Source organism: Tachypleus tridentatus, chromosome 2, assembly GCF_004210375.1.
Source record: "Tachypleus tridentatus isolate NWPU-2018 chromosome 2, ASM421037v1, whole genome shotgun sequence".
In the NCBI taxonomy this organism is placed as follows: domain Eukaryota; kingdom Metazoa; phylum Arthropoda; class Merostomata; order Xiphosura; family Limulidae; genus Tachypleus; species Tachypleus tridentatus.
This window is the reverse complement of record NC_134826.1, coordinates 119,382,260-119,406,119: the sequence shown is the minus strand read 5'-3', so window position 1 is coordinate 119,406,119 and position 23,860 is coordinate 119,382,260. Positions and strand designations below refer to the sequence as shown.

General features: G+C 33.2%; 1 protein-coding gene across 8 annotated transcripts in view; it reads right to left on the bottom strand.

The window, feature by feature from the left end:
- Positions 1-23,860, bottom strand: part of LOC143244941 (SPARC-related modular calcium-binding protein 1-like) — a 104,991-nt gene that overhangs the window by 7,477 nt on the left and 73,654 nt on the right. For all 8 annotated transcript variants that reach the window (XM_076490528.1, XM_076490529.1, XM_076490530.1 and 5 more), the window contains 4 exons: positions 14,551-14,640; positions 12,328-12,576; positions 4,088-4,181; positions 2,921-2,993 (listed from right to left, as the gene is read on the bottom strand). In XM_076490528.1, the coding sequence (XP_076346643.1) occupies positions 2,921-2,993; positions 4,088-4,181; positions 12,328-12,576; positions 14,551-14,640 (506 nt within the window). The remainder of the gene's footprint in view (positions 1-2,920; positions 2,994-4,087; positions 4,182-12,327; positions 12,577-14,550; positions 14,641-23,860) is intronic.

Here is a 23,860-nt window from a genome sequence, read left to right as displayed (position 1 = left end):
GCTATGTTTACTGACTTAATATTCAGTTCTGTTTTATATATAAGTAGCTTGCTTTGATCGTAAGTTAATGATAATAATTCTCGTTTTATTTTTTTAAGATTCATTTATTGGAAAGCTAGCAAATTAAATTAGTCTAATTAAATAAAGAAAAAATCTTCTGAACAAAAAGGTCAAGTTTATTCAAAACTTGTTTCAGGTTCGTCCATGAATCAATATGAATGGTGGATTACAAAATGAGTCGAAACAACAGCTATTGCTTTACTCAGGTATCGAAACCATTACGAATTTCCGCGAGCGAAGTTTTGGGCAGAAGGCTTATGAAATTAAAGTAAATAAACAACGAGTGCAAACTTAGTTTATGGTCGTTTTGTTGTTTTATTTTCGCGCAAAGCTACACGAGGGCTATCTGCGCTATCCGTCTCTAATTTAGCAGTGTAAGAATAGATAAGAAGGCAGCTAGTCATCACCACCCACCGTCAATTCTTGGTCTACTCTTTTACCAACGAATAGTGGGATTGATTGTAACATTATAACGCCCCCATGGCTGAAAGAGCGAGCACGTATGAAAAAAAAGTTACAAATAGATTTTCCACTTTTCTGAAGATCGCGTCACAGTTACCTGAAATTCGAAATGGTTTCGTAAAATTTCGGCAAACAAAAGTTGAACTAATTAGATTAACTGATATCATAATAAACAGTTTTGACCAAACTCGATATTGTATGGCACAATAAAACAAATGGAGTTACCGACAGATGTCATTCGTTGGTTATCCAATTTTTCGATTATAGAAGATGTCGAGTGAACGTGGACAACATCTACTAGTGTATTTTACTCTCGAGGCCAATGTTTCCCAGAAAGAGATAATTACCTTTTTTTGTGTCAACACCTACATAACTGATATACCATTAAACAATCCTAATTTTAGTCTAACAATTCGCAAACGATGTGCTGATAAGAAAGAATTTTACGGCTCCTTTGATTGCAGTTACAAATTTTCAGCCAGCTTTAAATCAAATAGTCGAGTATTGCCAAAAACAAATAATAAGAGTAAATGTTCCAAATATTAACATAGTTTTAATTTCAAAATCAATAAATACGCTTATAAATCATTGTGAAATACACTTGCACGGAAATTTTTATATGTCATCACATCAGCAATTTTTTGGAGTATCGTATGATTGAAAATTAACCTGGAAAAATAATCATATCAATTAAATCAGAAACGAAATATGGCATCGAGCAAACTATACTAAGAGATTACTGATGAAACATAGGAGCTACAACAGAAAGTATCACTGAAACGTGTAAGCAGTACGTATGACTTGTAATAGAATAAGGCTGTCTGCTTGGATTAATGTAGTACAAACACATATTAAGAAATTATAGACCATATAAAATGTATTAATCACCACGGCTTTAAGAGTAACCAAAAAAAAACACACCTAAAATTCATATTTAAGTACGCAAGTACAAAACCAATCTGAAACAGTCTCATATATAGCTTGTTCAAGTATTTTGGTAACACGTTATATAAGAATAATTCATTAACCTCAATAAATTATTATATCGTACATGATGATAATAGTCCTAAGTATATCTCTAAAAGAAAAAGTTCACCCACATTAAACTATAATATATAATTTAGAAATACTTACCGCAAGTATATTTACAAGTATTACATATGAAACATATATGTGGTAACTATTTCAAAAGAAAAAGTGACATTTTACTGTGAAACTGTTTGAGTTTGAACGACCAAGTGAAGAGAAGTAGTGGAATTGCATTAACTGCTATAAGCATTCTATTCATGGACATAAATTTGAAGTGGAAAAACAGAACCAGTGTTTCAACTCGGTGTTTTCCACTCGTGTTCTAGTCCCGATCTCGTGAACACTAGTATAGTTTATTTGACAGTTTATTATAGAATAGAAAAGGTAGGAGGAAAAGATCTGAATAGAATCTGACCGAATATCTGTCTAGATACAGTAGCAGCAGCGACTGTAAATATTATTTATTATACATTGTGTACAACGATATATTAAAAGCTTATGAAAGTTTTTGAAAAAAATTTAACGTTACGTCGTAGAATAGCATTACAAATTTATTTATTAACAGTATAAAATAAGGAAAAGTTTAGCCCAAAGTTAAGCAAAAAACTTAAGTTATTAACTTATAGTGTAATTTATCTGTTTATCAAATTTATGAGGTACTTAAAGGCTTAATAAATGTTAGGCCTAAGAGAAATAAGCTTATCGACTTCAGCGTCTGCAATTAGAATTCTTATACATTATTCTAGGAATCATGTATTTGAAGAAATACTCTTCCAACGAAGATAACAATTTGATCACAAATGTTTTCCGCGTCTCTGCTAGTTTTTAAATAATGTCTTTCAATCGCCCTGATTATGTATTATAACAATGTTCGATGATCTTTTGACTAACACAAGCACAAACCATAAGTGAAATAGCGACTTTTTATATTTATTATGAAAATAAAGTTTTTCAATTACATTTTAATTTGTATATTGTAACAGTTTTGCTTAAAATTATTATTCATACATATATATAAATTATCGCTACTAAACGGGTGATACCTACATTCAAGATATTGCATATATATATATATATAAATTAGAATTTTCTGATATTTGTTTTCCTTAAACATAGTATTAAAATTTGCTGAACTTGTTCTTGACGTATACCCAATGTTGCTTTTCAAGCTTTGTCACTCAACTAACTGGAGATAATATTTATTCCGAAAGAATTAGTAATATTTTAAATTACCGTTATTATATATTTCTGCGGGCCAGCGATTGTTGTTGCTCAGATAGCAATCGCAATCGACTTTGATTTTCAGAATATAATGCATTCATTTAAGATACTGCGTCTCACATATATATGCATTAGCCAAAACGCTCACCTTATTATTGTTAAGATCTATCTCTTTAAACTTCCATCTTGCCGCCTGTTCATCTGTGGGTCTTCCACTAGTGCTGAAATAATTAATTAATATATTTTTTTATTTTTGTTGTTAGCTCACAGTTACAGAACTGGCTACCAAGTTTTTAGCGGTATAAGTCCATAAACTTACCGTTAATCCTACAAGGACTATTTTTGTTCAAAATAACACTAGTGTGGGGATGATCGACATATTATTAATACCACTCAGCATTACCGGGTTCCAATGGGAAAAACAGTCGAATTGAACACTTATATAATATCAAGTGTCAGATATCAAGAAAGTTTATTTTTTTCTTAGAAAATAGATATACACACACATTTCAAAAAATTGATGCAATACAGCAAGTAGACATAAATATGCGTGTGTTTGTGTTAAGTGCGTTCAGCCATTATTTTATCAGTTCTTGTTCAAGCACAAAGCTGCACAATCACAGATAAATAACTGGTACTTTAGAGTTATAAGTTCTCTAACTCATCATTGAGACGTCTTAAGGTTTTAATCGTTCGAACAGTCAACAGTATAAGTAACATTTATTGATTTATTTTAATAAAATTTTACATCTAACATTTTAATTTCAACATAACACAAAAGTTGTTAATCTCATAAGTAATCCCTAATTGTGTAACAGCGAGTGAGAATGTGGTACTAAAAGAAATTCAGAAAGGTTTAACATAAATTGTGGACCGACATGTCTGGTATTCTCGCCTCTGGGCCACATTTAGTTACACATGTATGATATTTAAGAAAAAAGAAAAACACTCATTAATGCAGTTGTTAGTTCCTTAAAGTCCATTTGAAGGCATAAATATAACGATAATGCTTTTTTTCAAAACAGAACTTAATAAAAAGACCTATTCATGTTTTGAATGTTTCGTGTAAACAACTTGATAATTTATAAGGTATATGCTTTATTGTTTTATGATCTAAAAACGTGAAATTTTTAAAACGTGCAAATGAATTGATTTTGAAATTCTAGAGCGAAGAGAAATTTTTTATTAAATTTATCTATAAATAAAAGCTGCGTTTTCGTGTTTCGAAAGTCACTATTTACCTTCAACACTTGACTTTTAAATATATTGTACACTTACATCATGTTCATTAAACAGTTCAGTAATCCAAGCTTACCTAAATGAGATGTTTCGAGCCGAAGTCATCATTTCATTGGCCAAATATTCTAAGAATTCGTTTAGAAAAATCTGCTTCTTGTGAATTCTACAGCCTGCAACAATAAAATAACTAAAAATAAAACTACGACCTCTACACAGCAAATCACAGACGAATACTTTTTAGACTAATTGCAATACAAAACAAATAACTCAAGTACTTTCGAAAGATATGCATCTATTTTCTTCAGGGGTGAATTGGGACAGTTCTTTTTTATCGTTATGCACTAACAAATATAACGGGCGTTCCGTACTATGCTCACTGCAGGAATAGAATACCAATTTTTACCGTTGCATAAGGCCTCGAGCTTATTGCTGTGCATTAAGAAAGAATAAGACTTACTTTCTAAAGCACTCAGGTCTTTATTTTTTTTATCGTAATCTAGCGACTCTTTAATCCGACGTATCTTTTTACGTTTTAAGGTTGATTTAGTTTAATACATGGATCGAACTACTTAAGTCACTCTTTGTTACGTTTCAACGTGACAGTATGAACTTTTCTTAGGTTAAACTTAATGTCTACAAATAAAGAAAATAAAGGCAAAAGGATATAAAACGGAAAATATCTTGTTACTTTTCAATCTTACAGTATAAACTGTTGGAAATTAAACTTAATGTCTAAAAAAAAAACATCCAAACAACCTGAAACGGAAAATATTTAGCAACTTGAGTATGACTGTTTGATATACTTCCTGATAAATAGTAGACTGCATCCTCATTGTTGACAGATCAACTATTTTACAATAGAACTGCAAATTTCTTGTCCAAACCATCTCTTGATGCAGTGACTCACAACCGGAATCTGACCTCACGACTAATTTCATCCACCACGTGCACTGAATTAGAATCACTTTAAAGTTTATGAATTAAAGAGATAAATTTTAATACAAAATTTTCATTTCGGTAAACCATACAATAACAAGCTCTAGCTTTAGATTGTTCCCATCTTCTACCTAGCCAGCTCTTCAAGTATATACAGTAAAACGTTTAACCAGTTGTGTTGTCATAATGATTATTGCGATGTTCTGAACGTCCAAATAACACATGTTCAAATACATCCGTCAGTTCATCACTGAAATAGTTTATGCCTCACTAAAAGTTTGAAAGTTTATGATACTTCAGACCAGTCAAATGGTCATCTGTTCCAAAGGACATTATTGAACATTCTGAGGTTACAATTCCAAACACTTAAACTTCTGGTATATCTGTAATTAACGGCTCTATTTAAGACATAATTGTGAAGGGCTAGAATAGTCTACACCATAGTAACAGAAGAACAACAAAAGACTTTTGGTCTATCTAGATCATCATATGCACTAAATTAAACTAAACAATGATTAACTCAAAGTCAGTCGTTAGCATTCAAACATTTTTAAACTCCTTTAAATTAACTACACCTACAAGATTTAAATAAAGCACGATACAAGATTCAACTGCACTGTTGGAAAACTTGTTTGTTTGATTTAGAGCAAATCCCCATTGACATTGCGTTCATCACAGGAAGTCTAATTTCGGACTTTAGCATTGTAAGTTTGTAAACTTGTCGCTGTTCCATCGGGTGATGATTGAAAACATAAAGCTGTGTTAAATAAAAATGACTACTATCCTGCAAAAATTTATATTTGTGTCTTATGTTCTTAGCATTCTCACCATTAAATACCATAAAATTGAGACATCAATACTGTCAGTTTTCATAATAACCTTAAATATCTCAATCAGATCCCATTAAATTATTTTTGTCTCGAGAGAAAACAAATTTAAAGCTCTTAACATATCCTCGTATGTCAATCCTTCCATCCAAAATATCATCCTAGTAGATCTTTTGTGAACTCTTTCCAAATATTTAATGTACTTTCTAAGGTAAGGAGCCCAAGACTTGACACAGTGCTACTACATATATGGCCTACCTAATGACCAATACAATGACATTATATCCTTCTTAACTTTGTATTCACTATTTCTTTAGACATCTGTCTGGATGGCTTAAGTGGCTGATTGACCAATACACCGAATTTTTTTTTTTAATAACATCATAAAAGTCATGCCAATTATAATTAAAAACCATCTTCCATTGATTTGTTCATCGCACCAAGTAACACAAATCTATTTGTAAAACAACAGCAGCACCCTCACAGCCAACGAAACCATAAATCTTACTGTCATCAAGATATTGTAAATAATTGATAGACCATTCCTTCACCTATGCCACTGATGTAAATTAAAAAGAACAAAGGTCCTAATACTGAGTCCTGAGGTGCCAAACTCGTGCCATTAATGCTGTTTGACTGAGCCCCATTTATAATAATCCTTTGCTTTGCTTTCTTTTGTCAAGTCAGTTTTCTACTGAGTGAGTCAATCTATCCACACTTACATTGTGTAATTACAGTTCCATTCTGTATATATAAAAATCACAAAAATCTATGTGTATCTACTGGTCCGTTATCTAACTACTTTCAGGTCGCTGGACCAATCTCAATCAAACTTTGTGGGATGATAGTTTGTAACAAGAGGCATGTTAATGGAAACTGAAACCCCTCCATACCCTCCTATTATTACTGTTATTGGACATTTATTATTTTTGACCTACGTTAACGTTAACTACATTCATAGATGGCGCTACGTCCTTACGCAAAAAAAATTTTTGATAACAAACAAAGTGTGTGGGGTCGGATACACAAACGTTTTACATATCTTATAAAGTGCGCTAGCACTCCCCATGGAGAAATGCAATGAAAAAAATGACCGATACTATTGCAATAGCACAAACTCAGCTGAAGTTTCCCCTTTAACAGCCCTTATAATATAAAGAGCCATTTCTTTAGTTTTTATACCCGCTTCCTACTCTGACCCGTGACCTTTCAACTTTGATCCGTTAGACACTTTTGTGGCCCTTGACCCTCAATTAATTAATCACGGGAAATATTATGGATGGACATTAAGGGTTGATCGTTGAAATGAGGTAATATAAAAAAACAAAAAAACTAGGGTCATTTCTTTGACCGAAGACATGGCCAAGCGTGTTAAGGCGTGCGACTCGTAATCTGAGGGTCGCGGGTTGGCATCCCCTTCGCGCCGAAACATGCTCGCCCTCCCAGCTGAGGGGACGTTATAATGTTTCGATTAATCCCACTGTTCGTTAGCAAAAGAGTAACTCAAGAGTTGGCGGTGGGCGGTAATGACTAGCTGTCTTCCCTCTTGTCTTACACTGCTAAATTAGGGACGGCTAGCACAGACAGCCCTTGAGTAGCTTTGTGCGAAATTCAAAAACAAAAAACAATTCTTTGGCCACTACCTCTTCAATACAAGGTCACCCTGATCTTCGCACACTGTAAATTACGTTTCGTGTGTAAACATATTGAATTCTTAAAACTTACATAGAACTTTCAGTGAGATGATTATGAATACTGTTATGTTAGAAATAAATTATGTGAAAGCAAGGACCTTTGTGTTATTTATCATAGCATCCACCCCCCAAAAATCTTCATAACCCAGATAAAGGACTGGTACCTCATCTTGTCACCTATAAAAATATTGAAATTATCGGTGCTACTCCTGATACAAGTTTGATATCATGTATAAGAGTCTAGATCAATAAAAAGGTCCACTATTTCTAGAAAAAAACATTATCAATCATTCTGTGGTTATATATTCTCCCCCAGTGGGACAGAGATAAGTCTATGAACTCACACTGTTAAAGTGTGGGATTAGAATAAGCGCTCTCAACACAGCAGATAGCCCAAAGAGACATTGCTGTCAAATAAATTAAAAGTTATTATATCTCCTTTCATCTATAACAACAGGTATGGTATATTTGAAAATAATTTGAAATCAAATTCAGGTATAATAGTCGAAACCAATACAAACATCCACATTCTCAAATAAAAACATAATCGAACACTCTGCGGTTATATCTCCATTCAGCTAGTAAAACTGGATTCATTGGATGACAATGTTCGTTATAACTATGTACCCTGCACATGAAATTATTGCTAAAAAGAGCTAGATGTCATTTTCTGCAAACCTCAGTCCTACCAAGTAAATATGAGACCAGCATCAAGAGTAGATTTCATATCTACCTCACCCACCAAACACAGTAGATCAGCTTGGAAATAATTTAATGTAAAAATGGAGAAACATTTTTCAGATCTCCATCAACTCGAGTTACCCACTTAAAATATTCGTTACATAAACAATCCAACTTGGACATGACCTATATCACTATCTTGTATTAACACCAAGTCAGGGAAGTGTGTTTGGTAGGTTAATTTAAAAAAACAACAACTTTCCATCTCTATCTCTTTTAACATATTCTGAATGAGGTGGTGTTATTGTGCAAATCTTGAATCTGAATTACTTGCCAAAGTTGCTGAATTTGCACTAATTTCTACGCTTTATTGGAGTAAAGCCCATAACCACATCCAGAATTCCACACAAAACACGATAGTGGCTGTGTGTGTTGTGCAATACGAAGCTACTTTTTTCTGGGTTTTCTGGAACTATTTTGATAAACATGACCCAGGAAGGTTTACAAATACTTCTTTGCTATTCTAAGGTGGTTGTGGTGTGGTACCTGAATATGAATACTTTTAATTTGTGTTATGTTGTAATAACTGATGAACACAAACACTTTTAATTTGTGTTATGCTGTGGTACCTGATGAACATGAACACTTTTAATCTGTGTTATGTTGTAGTATTTGATGAGCATGAACACTTTTGATCTGTGTTATGTTGCAGTACCTGATGAACATGAGCACTTTAAATTTGTAATATGTTGTTTTGTTGTGGTATCTAATGAACATGAACACTTTTAATTTTGTTATGTTGTTATATTATAGTCTCTGATGAAAATTAACACTTTTAATTTGTGTTATATTGTAATATCTGATGAAAATTAACACTTTTAATTTGTGCAGGAGGAACACAGTCCAATCAAATCTTTAAAATCTACATTTTCCTGGTTAAACACTGTTGAGATTTTATCGGAGTACATAGTTGGTGAGATCCAGAAATCGTGACATCCCTCCCTATCTTTTCAGAATTTGGTTTCATCGACACACAGACTGCATGTTAAGAAGACAACAAGTTCATTCTCATTAATTATGTTAAGGTGATAATTTAACTAAATAGAAAATCTCTGCCAACAATATAAATATCCGTAAATTGTTTCATCCGGTATACATTCTTTGTAATACGAATTTGTACACTTTGTTTGCAGTAAGTAAATTTTAGCGTTCAGTGAAACGATTGGTTACTTTTATGCAAGTGCTGCTCTAATTGACAAAATTATATTTTGATATATTTGTTATTTTCTGTTTCTGATATTGAGTATTACATGTTGGTAGATTACAACCTTGTCTGATTAAAATTCTCATGAAAATAGTTTATTTATGTACATCTTATCAAACTTTATCCAAACATAGCTCATGCGACTTTATTCAAAATATTAACACGTTTTGTTCACGTCAGTTTAAGAAATGAGTAGGCATTCTTTTGGGTAAGAGCAACATAATACCCGTAATGTCTAGCGGTCGTCGCCAGCACCGCATTGGCGCCAGAGACTGTCTCTAGTTGTCAAGGAGGAGAACAAGTCAGGATGAAACTGCCGCTCCAATAGTCCTGTTTGTAACATAGCAACAGCAGCCTGGAATTACAGATTACAAGCAAGTCGGCAATATTTTAAATATGTAACTTTATATGCTCAGAGGGCTTCGTACATTTTGTTTGGCCAAGGTCGGACGTTGAAACATATTTTGCGACATGACTATATTACGTGAGAAGAATGGCCTTTTAGGATGGCAAAATGAAATATCATTATTAATGTTTCTGGAATAATAACAACACCTCATATCGGCCTTTTGATTTTGGCGTTTATTTTTTAAAACCTAAAATAAAAAAGAAACTTTTGACAATGCATGTAAGCAAAATAAATAAACAAATATAGTAAAGGAAATAAAATAATTGGTGGGCGAGTGTAACTGTCATGCTACATTATTTTCGTAGATTCTATTGTTTAATTAATACGTAAACAAATATCTTAGATAGCAATAATATATTTTGAAAGTAGGCGAAATTTGCAAGCCCCAAATGTTTCGCAAATTTTAGTGAAAATTTCATAACTGCCTTATAACAAAATTTTGTCCCAAGTTAGACATATGCAAAATTTCACCTCGTCATAAGTCAGAGAAAGTTTTTAAATTATATTTATTTAAACTCAACTTTTTCAAAAATAATGTGGAAGTTTAGGTATAAAACAAATAACACAAAAGTTCGTAAAAGTTGTGATTTAAAAATTACAAAACTGGTCAATCATTATAAACTAATAGGCCTAAAATTTGATACAAAAGCAAGTAAATTGCAACTCTATTTTACCATTACGAATTCAAAATCATAGGATCTTTTATTTTTCATCATTCTACTCAAATGATGTGTTCAGATATTAAACGAAAAGTCTCTTGGATAGTGAATTGTGGAACTCAAATGATATATCTGAAATACTATTTTTAAACGACTCTGATTTTGAATGTGAAATAGCAAAGTTAAAAGAAATGTGTAAAAAATAAAAGCTCATATATATACATATATTTATATGGTATGGAAATTCATACTATGTTGTCCCTAATTAACAAAGGCGGGATCGTTGTAAATTTGAAAAGGGTCGCTAATTTTTTACACGTGATTTATTGATTTCAGTGCTAATAAATTTAAGTGTGTGTGTGTTCGTTGTAGAATTTTATTATGCTTATTTTTCTTCAACTAAAAATTACGGTAATAAAAGTAGATCATATGTTGGATATTATTACTGTCAAAATTATAGTAAAAAGTGAACTGAAGTAGAGAATTATACGTTGTATTTCCATTGCTGTCACACAAGTTAAGTTTTATAAAAACACGAGAAGGAGCGATAATTAGAGAGGGTTTTTTAAGTGAAGGGTAATGCGATGGAAAAATTAATGTAGAAACTCACATATAAAAAATAACAGCAGTTAACACAACATATAAATATATTATAAATCGAAGTGTCTGTTGGATATACAAGACTGTTTAGATTAATAGTTATTGTTTAGCTTATTTGTGAGTTAATATTTAATAGTTATTTAGTTTTCATAAAAGCTAATCATTTTACAGGTGATAGTTATGACAAATTTGGTTGTGTAATTCGGTAAGATTCCTACGTCGTGTGTATGGGTCAGTTGTTGTAGTATTGTTGACCAATTACTCGGATCTCGATATTTTTCTTACTACCTTAACTGAATATTGTCACATTATAGCGCCGCTCACGTAATTTAGAAAAAGTTCGAGGTCCCGGTGAACAACTTATAAATATAGGTGAACAAGTGAGCGCAATTTAAGTACAGTTTAGTTAGAAAATCAGATAGTGAGAGAAGACGTGAAGTTATCCGTAACGAGCGAAATTTTAAACTGAGTTCTACAGTTTAATAGAAACAAGGAGGAAAAAGTGTCTTGTCAAAAGGTATTTTAAACTAAATGCTCTAGTCTGTGTGGACTTTGACGAAAAGGAGATAATTATTTCAAGTTCAGGATACAACGGAACGGGGTAATTACGGAGTGGCATAAGTGAATAATTCACTAATACTATTGCGATAAGAGTAGCGAAAACTAGTTTATCTTATCAATTGGATTCTAAAGTATTTGGGTTAAACTAAGTGGTCTTTTGAGAAGAAAAGATAATTATTTAGAGTCTGAGATATAAATGTGATGTTTGTAGTTTAAAGAATTTTTCTACATAGTTTGACTTGTTTTAAATATATTATTTTAAAACAGAGAGCGAGTAGCGCCCGTTAATTGTCGACTTTATCAACAAGTCAGAGACGCATACTGTAGAAATATGCTTAAGCCCACACATACATAAAACATTGACAATGCCCTTTTTTCTATGTAAATAAAAAAATGATCGAAATTTAATTGACGAAACCAACAAAACCACCATTCAAGATTAACGATAACCATACAGGAGTTCCCACATCTTCAAAAGTATACAGCCGTCAATGTTTTAATATGCTATGATACTGTAATTATACAGAGACAAAGACGATCTAATCTGTTCCACTATGGGCTGTTCTTGGTTGAACTTTCACTCAGATAAGATTTATCTCTGCTAATACTGTCTTCATGAATGAATGTTTGGCACGTTTCATAGCAGAATACCTATACATTATCGGTAGAATATAGATTTACTCACCTTTAAAGATTTTGGCATTTCTGCGCATTTTCCTGCATCTTGGTCTTCCGTTTCGAGATGTGGTTCCATGTATTGGCTTCCCATTCGTGGGCCTTACGCACCAACAGACGGAGTTCTCCTTGTTCTTGAAACATTGGATGTCTTTGTAGCGTCCATTCTTTTTACACTCGGGGATGTACACCCCACTCCGAGGGGTCGTTTTCTGAGTTTCAAGCGCCCGTTCTCTTACTACGTCACACTTTTCTAAAACTGAAACCATTTAAAGAACATTTTAGCTAGATCACTGATTGGTAAAACATAAATCAGTTTACCGCTTCATTTTGTGTATTCACACAACGTATGAAAACTTCGTTACAGTACTTCTAAGGACAACATTGAGTTGATGTTTTTTTTATTATTATTAATATTACTGTGGGCTGTGAATTGAAATTTGAGTCTGTCTAGCAAGGTTTAACATTCAATATTTTTTCTGTTTTTAATAGTTTAAGTTGTATCATGAAACTTACTACCCCACCTACCCAACCTTATGTATGACTTCGTCTCAGTATTAACATTCTTTTTACATTTAAAAGAAAGTTTTTAAAATTCGAAACTAAGAAACTCTGTAGCAAACCTAGCAACAGTACAAACGGTATTATGTTTGTGCTGTTTTCCTTTGCTAATTTCCGGTAATGAAAAGAAAATTTTGAAAAGTGTACATGTTCCATGTGTTCACGCAATGCTACACAAGTGCTGTCTGTGCTAACCGTTCCTAATTTTCAACTGGTAGACAAGACTGAAGGCAGCTAGTCAGCACCACTCGCCATAAACATTTAAATTATTTTAATTAAATAGTGAGAGTTGACGTTTATTAGAGTCTGAGATATAAATGTGATGTTTGTAGTTTAAAGAACCCCAAGGTGCATAGCGCAATTTTAAAGTAGCAGGACGCGAACCATAGATCCTCGAATTCACAATCCATCAGGCCAACCACTTGACCACGCCAAACCTCAATTTTGAGAAGGCTTCGTCTGTCTTCATTTCATTCATTTTTGTGGATTAGAGCTATTTCTATAATTATACATTTGCTCGTTAACCTTTCTCTATATAGAAGCAAAACACATTTTGTTCTCTTTCGGATATGTGGGCAAAGGCTATCTGCGTCAGTCATCCATAATGTTCAATTGATAGACATAAAGGAATGAGGAGTACAGCCATTCAACAGTATTTATTGCTAACTCTTAGTCTATTATAATGAATGCTTAAATTTAACCGTTACTCTTATAACACACACTCGCAACACGCACACGTACACACAAAATGCGAAGCGATTTATTTCTTCTTTTTCTGGGGTACTGGACATGAATCACTGACACTTAGCCCCACGGCAGCTCCACACATTAACTACTAAACCACGACCCCCCGGCTTATAGTAAGAGTAATAAGCATCACTAAGAAAACCGACATTAAAGCACAAAAAGTATCGTGAATCTTAAGCCAAAATTTACATACGTTCTATGTAATAGTTAGATTAGATCATTTTAAGCAACTATATAATAAAATAAAAACAAGATCATTAAAATGCATTTCTTGTGTTTGAAACGACATCTATATTCCATAAAAAGCCCGTCCATTTTCAGTTAACATTCAAAAAGTGATGATTACAGCAATTTTAACAGCTCAGTCCTTTGTTAATATCAAACTCGAAAGTAGACGATTAGTTAAGAGTGACATGCATTATATTTTGAGAATATGATATTACTAACTCACATTCATCTGTAATTACAGGTGTTAAACATTAATTACATGAAATGTTCATTTTAAAGCTTAAAATCAGGGGCATGGCGTAGGAAAGGCTTTCGAAGGGCAAATGGGGAAAGAGAAGTATTTCATTTCTGGCCGCCTGCGTGGACAAACAAAGAGATTCCCTATATAATATGTCCTTACAGAGCATTATTTTCGCCAACTCCAAAACTAACATACAGCATATGTGACAGAATAACCAACCCAAACAAAAAAATTCACGCTCTAAATATATATAACATCTAGCTCGGTTCATAGTTTCAGAAACGTCGTTTAATCATTTATTAAACTTAATAAGGTTGAAAAGAAATAGGTTTTAATAAATTTTAATAGTAGATTGAATAAGATACTGTATAAAACGAAGCGTTGATTCAAGTATTTCTTTTATACATAACTGTCTTGCAAAATACTGAACATTTTTACAGCATCTTCTCTACTCACCGTCTTCGTCACTTTCTCGAAGAAAGGCAGTTTTCCTCGGTGCTGGCCGAGGTTGGTGAAATGGTCGTCCCCGCGGTTTACCAGTATGATCTGAGGGTTGGAAACATATCACAGATTTGAAATTCCCTCTCTTTATCAATAAAGATGATTTACTTTGATAGTATCAATAAGTGAAAATGATGTATATAAAAAATCATTATTTAAGTAGCAGTCGGGCTTACAAAAAATGATTTCTGCTGAAAACAACTATTTTGGATCCTTACTACTCTATCATAGAGAAAACAAAGTATGTCATAAAACACTTAATCATGTACCTCTTTATTTTGTATCAAAGAGAAAACCAAATATACCTGGAAACAATTTAATTTATATTACTTCATTTTGTAACAAAAAGAAAACCTGGTACGTATGTGTTCAACACTTTACCCTGCAGTTCTTTATTTACTATCAAAGATAAAACCAAGTGTGTGTTCAACACTTTACTCTGCAGTTCTTCATTTACTATCAAAGATAAAACCAAGTGTGTGTTCAACACTTTACTCTGCAGTTCTTCATTTACTATCAAAGATAAAACCAAGTGTGTGTTCAACACTTTACCCTGTAGTTCTTCATTTAGTATCACAGATAAAATGAAGTGTGTGTTCAACACTTTACCCTGTAGTTTTTTATTCAATATCAAAGATAAAGTGAAGTGTGTGTTCAACACTTTACCTGTAGTTCTTCATTTAGTATCACAGATAAAATGAAGTGTGTGTTCAACACTTTACCTGTAGTTCTTCATTTAGTATCACAGATAAAATGAAGTGTGTGTTCAACACTTTACCTGTAGTTCTTCATTTAGTATCACAGATAAAGTGAAGTGTGTGTTCAACACTTTACCTGTAGTTCTTCATTTAGTATCACAGATAAAATGAAGTGTGTGTTCAATACTTTACCTGTAGTTCTTCATTTAGTATCACAGATAAAATGAAGTGTGTGTTCAACACTTTACCTGTAGTTCTTCATTTAGTATCACAGATAAAATGAAGTGTGTGTTCAACACTTTACCTGTAGTTCTTCATTTAGTATCACAGATAAAATGAAGTGTGTGTTCAACACTTTACCTGTAGTTCTTCATTTAGTATCACAGATAAAGTGAAGTGTGTGTTCAACACTTTACCCTGTAGTTCTTCATTTAGTATCACAGATAAAATGAAGTGTGTGTTCAACACTTTACCCTGTAGTTCTTCATTTAGTATCACAGATAAAATGAAGTGTGTGTTCAACACTTTACCTGTAGTTCTTCATTCAATATCACAGATAAAATGAAGTGTGTGTTCAACACTTTACCCTGTAGTTCTTCATTTAGTATCACAGATAAAACCAAGTGTGTGTTTAAACACTTTCTCATGCAGTACTTCATTTGGTATCAGAGTAAACATAAAGTATATACATAAAGGAGCGGCATATTCTACTGATTTCAGAGTAACAAAGATTTAGTCACAAAGCAACGAAATATAAGTTCAGCAAGACAGGAAATTATTTGCAACTTATTGGCATTTAGTAGTTATAATATTTTAAATATTTAACTAGCTTGTGGTTATCTGTCTGAACAGATTGAACCAATCATTTAATTACAATGTACTAAATATCTATGTCAAGAAAACACCACAGAGACACCGAAAGTATAAAATACATGTCTGTCTTGTCACAAACATAAGCTGGAATGTGTGTGGTTCCTCTCATGTCAATCCCACTTCTGCCGCAATAATTAGCTACAAGACTATCTAATATTATTACACCTAACTTGAACGCATGTCAGAAGAGAATGAAAGTAGCTAAAAAATACAGAAGTTCAGTGATCATATTTTACATGTTTTTTGTTTTTTAAAAAATTGCTGGTAATACAACTGATGACATTCCAGAGATAAATGTTTATTTTTGTCAGATAAACTGGCGAAAGGCTTAGAATTTTCGCGCAAAGCTACACAAAAATTATTTACACATAGCCAAATCTAATTTTCAACTGACATATTAAGCAAAAGATAGTTAGTCAATAACACTCGCCGCATGCTCTTAGGCAACTCGTGTCGCCGTATAATAGAATTTTACAGTTACATTTATAGCACACCCGCAGCCCCAAGATATAATACTCATTCTTACAGCAAAAGGAAGCGAATTATTTACCCTAGAGTGAAAAGTTTGAACATACTTCTCTAGGCCACACTAAATGATAAAATGGTTGAGGCCTGAATATTAGAACGCTCGACTCCCAGTTTGCGTTCCAACCACTTTCGCCCTTTCAGTTTTGGGGTCGAGCAATTGGTAAAAATCGGAGGTAGTTTTCAAAATGTTGTCTTCAGTTGAAACCCAACACCTCAAGAACCCCAAACTCGGCCCATGGGACAGTTTTAGAAAATAATGTGCTGAAAATACTTGTACTGCTACACAGAGAATCTGTAGGTACATGAAAGAGGCATTTCGTTTGTCTGAAGACATTTTAAAAGCTACCTCCGAATTTTACTCACTCATGTAGAGGAGTTATAATGTGATGGTCTATGCCTCTATTTGATAGCAGCTAAACAGTTGGGGATGGGTGGTATTTACTACTTGTCTGCCTTCTCTCTATTATATCACTTTTAAATCAGGAACGGTTAGCAATGTTGGGTAGTTCTTCGAGAACTTCAGTAAACATTTGTTAAATTATAATAGTCACAAGCTGAGTTGTTCACCTAGTGTTTTATTTATTTCATATATATATATGTTCAGGTTGAGCACTTATTTGTAGAACAGAACACAGGTGGCGATTAAATACATATTTGAAGAACAACTTTCGTAATATTTAGTTGCGTTCTAGAAACGAAGAAGTAAAGTAAGAAAAATCATAATTTTAAAATAACTTGTCTCTGATGTTGTAAACATCTACTGTACTAGACAACAGGCTGCTGGCCAAACAGTATAATATATAGATACAATAAACAACCGTTTTATCATTCAAACTGTGTTCTATACAATACGAACATCATTGTCAAGACTCACATTAGGATGCATTAAAAACAAATAACATCTTCAACAAACAAGAAGTTCTATTTTATCTACTTCTCATACCACCTAAAACGTAAGAAAATCTTACAATAAATAGACAATTCTTTTTCGCCATCAAGAAATCAGAGAAACATTAAATAATAACACCTCCCCTCATAGGTGTCGAGAGCCAGACCAGACCCTGGGGTCAGTAATAACATCGGTCATCTTTCATTTTATTTATTAACTTAGGCTGATTTTTCATAAAAGAAATTTAGGTGACAAATTTCTTCATGAATCCATGAAAAGCAGTAGCCATTTTAACTCATTAAGTAGTATGTGTTTCTAGTAAGTTTTGTAATATCCCATTGCAGAACCTCGGAGCAACTTCTCAACAGTTACGCCTCCCTGTTAATACCAGAACGTTAGAGATACAGTTAATGTCCTTATCACTAAGTCAATATCTAGCATAATTTAATCCTCGTAACACCAGAACATCCGAGGAACAACTGGAAACACCTAAACTTCATATCTCTAAGACATCCAAAGAACAACTAATGGTATATATTCGTCACTTACCACGAAGATATTTGAGAAATAACATACATTACCTAATCCATTACCACCAGGATTTCTAAGGAACAACTGGAAACACCTCATCTCCTTATCTCGAAGACATTCGATAAACGGTGATAACATTTATTGTCATTATTACAATGGCATTCAAGAAACAGATAATGGCTAAATGCCATTACGACCAAGGTATCCTTAAACCGGTAGGCAACATTTAAAGTAGTTAACGTTTAACACCTCTAGGAAAATAAAAAGTTTTACAGAATATTTTTAGTCGAAGCATTTGGCAGCAGGTAAAGACACACGAGGGCATTTGAAGAATAATTCTTATTGAATTACGCTAACATTGTAAACACACTGAGAAGCGAATGACAACATTCAAACTTAGCCGGTATCGCAGCTTCTAAAAACAATGTATAACATCCAACCATTAAATCCGATCAACTCTGAGAAATGTTCAAAAGATAGACTCGAGAGTAGAAAAAGTAAAGAACTTATGTTATTTTATAACAGAATACATAACACAAAAGAGGTATGACATCTGTAATATGTAACAATACAAAAACTTGACAAGATATTAGAGCAGGACATACGCTAGCGCATAGCAACAGAGTATAAATAAAACATTGAAATACAAAAGCCCAGCAGTACACACTGCTTTTATAATATTGAAGGGTAAACAGTTTACCGGGAATGAAATGTTTCGTGTAGACCTACACACTTCACCTACTTTAAATAAGATTCTATTACATCAACTTCTGTTGTATGATGAGAAAACTGTTTAAGAGATAAAATACTTCGTGAAAACGACCAAACTTCATTTACTTCACATAACATATTCTATTACTCCAACAACAACAAATATTTAATGTTTTTTTTAATTTTTACCAAAGCCATTAGATATAAAAATCTTGTAAAAAAACACTTGCTTTTTTTTTCTCTTTATTCTTCATATTACCTTAAAGGTAATTTACAAGTGAGTGAAGGTTGCCAACTAATGCTTCACTTTAAAGTCTATTTATGTTGCCATAAGCTGGAGTAATGATAAAGAATTGACAAGTAAGAAAACAATGCTCAGTAAGCTAAAAGAACACGTAAAATAACGCTGTGAATTGTCATCTATTCCTACATTATTGTATAAAATAAACATTTCATGAAGACCAAACATTTTTTTCTTATAGTTAATCCTTTATGAGTTTAAAATTTTTTAGAGAATTTTAGACGAGTTTATTGAATGATTCAATACACGGAAAACAACAACAACACTAAAATTAATATCCGATTACACCATATTAACATGTATCATTTAATCTGTTCTTTTATAACCATGAACCGAATGTTGTTTTTTTACACGAACATTACATATGTATGATGTTTAGTATGCTGTGAAAGCGAGTAAACATTGGTAATTAAATCAGTCTAGTTTATTACTTGTAAAAATTCGATCTCAAGGTAATGAAATAAAATTTAAAATGGAACCACTTTCATTAAAGATGAAACTGGTATTGAAAGTACAACCACATTCAATTTAAATGAAAGTAGTAATGCAAGTATTTGTCATAAATCACAGTATATTTCTCTTCTGTCAATTTCATGACAGTAATCACGTGACCTGTGTTTGACCAAAATTCCCTTAGATAGTGATGCCAGTCTGGAGACCTGACGTCGTTATTACACGATTATTATAAAATGATAATATACTTTATTATACAATTCATTACCTTCTGGCAATTTGTAACTCCCAAGGTTGTAATAACATTAAATTATTAATACACACAAATACCGATCCCAGTTGGGATGTGTATTTCTTGTAATTAAGTTACTCAAACTATAACATGAAAAACTTATAATGTTATGAAAATTCAAGCTACACGTGCATTTTATTAAGGCACAAAGGGTAGTAATATAAAGCTACCTAAACATAAATTCCTTTAGTAGCAAGGTGGGTTAAGGCGTTCAACTAGTAATCGGAGAGTTGCTGGTTCAAATCCCCCTCGCACCAAACATGTTCGCCCTTTCAGTCATGGGGGCGTTATAGTGTGAGGGTCAATCCTACTATTAATGGGTAAAAGAGTAGCCTACGCGTTGGCGGTGGGTGGTGATGACTAGCTGCCTTCCTTTTAATTTTACACTGCTAAATGAGGGACGGGATGGCTAGCTCAAAAAATCTAGTGTAGCTTTGCGCGAAATTCAAAAACAAACTAAACCGAACAAACTAATATAATAAACATAATTCAAAACAAACAAGCAAACGAAACAAAATTAAATACGCCATCTATCGTTTACAAACACCATGAAAAGGTCTTAGAATATCTAAAGGACTTTTTTTTCTGAAATAACTTAGGGGATCGTTTCAATAAACAAAGATTGTTACATTCTTACTAATGTCTCCCATTAGGCGGTACATTAAAAACAAATAACGTTTCACTTAACGCGCAAAAAAGTGAAACTTAATGACCAATAGTATAAATTTATCAAACTATCTAAAATGTATCGCTATTTCATCAATGTTGTTTGTTATAACTCCGTATTTGAAGTTCATTACATTCTTCAGATGATTCATATTCAAAACAAACTTGACAGGATGCAGAATTCTCTACGTTTCTAGGTTTACAGTATGCCTGCTGCCGATGTTATCAGCCAGAATTTCTGTTTCAATTAAATTTAATGAGAGTTCCGAAAATTGTTGGTTCAGCTACAAATTAGCAATAGATGGCGCACAAGATGGTTTGTTATAGAGATCTAACCAAGGGCACTACAGTTTTAAGACAACACACATAAAATACTACAACATATTTCACAGACTTTTTTTTTTAGAAAATAAATAAATATTGCTTTAGCATTAATTTTATTTACCCTTGTTATGCAAAGCCGTTTACCACAGCACGTGTTCATAAAAGGCGACTAATTTGGTCCAAACATTTTTTATGTATAATTCCTGTTATGATTGAGATAACCATGAATAACATTACAGTTTTTGCAGTGAACTTGTTCTTAAACCGAATATAAGTTACCTGTAATAAAACTATAAATATTCATGCGTAAAACGATCTCTTGAAGGATTGCTTGTTGTTGTTTTTTTTATTTCACGCAAAGCTACACGAGGGCTATCTGGGCTAGCCGTCCCTAATTTAGCAATGTAAGACTAGAAGGAAGGCAGCTAGTCATCACCACCCACCGCCAACTCTTGGGCTACTCTTTTACCAACGAATACTGGGATTGACTGTCACATTATAACGCCCCACGGCAGAAAGGACGAGTATATTTGGTGTGACGGAGATTCGAACTCGCGATCCTCGGAGTTGATGATCGGCAAATGATGTTATGGACAAGAGGAGGCAACTATGAAAAAGGGGGGAAACAGAAGTAAAGAGAAGTAAATAATTAAATCAAGCGTATGTCCGGCAAGGGAGGTATGAGTATCTAAATAACAAATGTGTCCGGCGAGGGAGGTTTGAGTATCTAAACAAGAAATGTGTCCGGCAAGGGAGGTTTTAGTATCTAAACAAGAAATGTGTCCGGCAATGGAGGTTTGAGTATCTAAACAAGAAATATGTCCGGCAAGGGAAGTATGAGTATCTAAACAAGAAATGTGTCCGGAAAGGGAAGTATGAGTATCTAAACAAGAAATGTGTCCGGAAAGGGAAGTATGAGTATCTAAACAAGAAATGTGTCCGGAAAGGGAAGTATGAGTATCTAAACAAGAAATGTGTCCGTTAAGGGAAGTATGAGTATCTAAACAAGAAATGTGTCCGTTAAGGGAAGTATGAGTATCTAAACAAGAAATGTGTCCGGCAAGGGAAGTATGAGTATCTAAACAAGAAATGTGTCCGTTAAGGGAAGTATGAGTATCTAAACAAGAAATGTGTCCGTTAAGGGAAGTATGAGTATCTAAACAAGAAATGTGTCCGGAAAGGGAAGTATGAGTATCTAAACAAGAAATGTGTCCGGAAAGGGAAGTATGAGTATCTAAACAAGAAATGTGTCCGGAAAGGGAAGTATGAGTATCTAAACAAGAAATGTGTCCGTTAAGGGAAGTATGAGTATCTAAACAAGAAATGTGTCCGTTAAGGGAAGTATGAGTATCTAAACAAGAAATGTGTCCGGAAAGGGAAGTATGAGTATCTAAACAAGAAATGTGCAGAACCTGAAAAGGCGAAGCATTACCTAAGATGTGTGAACTGCACAGAAGAAGAAAGCTGTACAAAATTTACTATGTTTTTAAGAGGAGCAATAAAAGCAAGGATGATGAGTCACTTTTTGAAATTGAGAATATTCTGTAGAGGTGAAATAGAAAATTGTACAGTGAGAAGAGAATTTAGTCCTAGACGTGGTAGATTCAATTCATATTAGTCCAGAGAGGTAAAGAAAGCCATCAGAAATTTGTAAATTTGTAAACCTTGCATAATAGATGAAACTGTAACAAATTTGTAAAAAAAAAATGGATGTTTTAAGGATTAAACATCTGACTGCAATTTCGAGAAGAAAGTAAATAGACATTAAAAGGCCTGTTTTTGTGGCGATCCCCAAGAAACGTAAGGCTATGGAATATGGTTAATACAGAACTACTGCATATTAAAAGTATTGATAAAAATAATCATCATTAATATTAAACATATGTTTAAGAATGAACAGTGAGAATATAAAAATGATTTTAAAATAGTTGCAGAACGCAAGAGAGCATACTTGGATTTTAACCTTAGGATGTTAAATGAAGAACTATAAAAGTGAAACGAGGTTTTAAGTGTCATTCATAGACTTTTAAAAAGATTTTGATAAGGTTGACCACGATTGTGATATCTGCTTGATCTACCCCAATTGTGGTCAACCTTATCAAAATCTTTGTAAAAGTTTATAAATGACACTTAAAACCTCGTTTCACTTTTATAGTTCTTCATTTAACATCCTAAGGTTAACATCCAAGTATGCTTTCTTCAGGAAGCAGGAGTTCGAATGGACAAAGAATTAAAGTTGATTTGCAGTTAAAATAGATGTACAACAGATAAGTGCAGTCGCCAAAATTATATAATTTGTAATTGCTGATATAGATAGGATGAGGAGTAAAAGAAATAAAATATGTAATAATATATATGCAGCGCTAATGTGTTAATTTAAAAAACAACAGTTGTTTGACAAGCTTGTTGATAAGTTGCTCAATAGAGATATTAATCCAGTTTCGTTTGGCTTGTTTTGAATTTTCGCGCAAAGATACACGAGGGCTATCTGCGCTAGCCGTCCCTAATATAGCAGTGTAAGACTAGAGAGAAGACAACTAGTCATCATCACCCACTGCTAACACTTAAGCTACTCTTTTACTAACAAATAGTGGGATTGACCGTCACATTATAACGGCCCCATGGCTGAAAGAGCGAGCATGTTTGGTGCTACGGGGATTCGAACCCGCGACACTCGGATTACGAGTCGCACGCCTTAAACACCTGGCCATGCAAAGCTGATATTAATCTACAATTGAAGAAGAGATTTCTAAAATGATTGAAAACACAGACCCTGTCTGCTGAAACAAACCAATGGTTTGAAATATGTATTGTGGACGAATGATCAAAATCAACTACACAAAAAGATAAGCTAATGAAGAAACATTGGAACATACAAAGAAAACTACTAGGGAAGAAAGATGTGTTACATTGGGCATATAATTACATCTAGAGGAAAGTTGATTGAGATTCTGATAAGTAAAACCGAAGGAAGGAGAACTACAGGCAGCCATAAATTA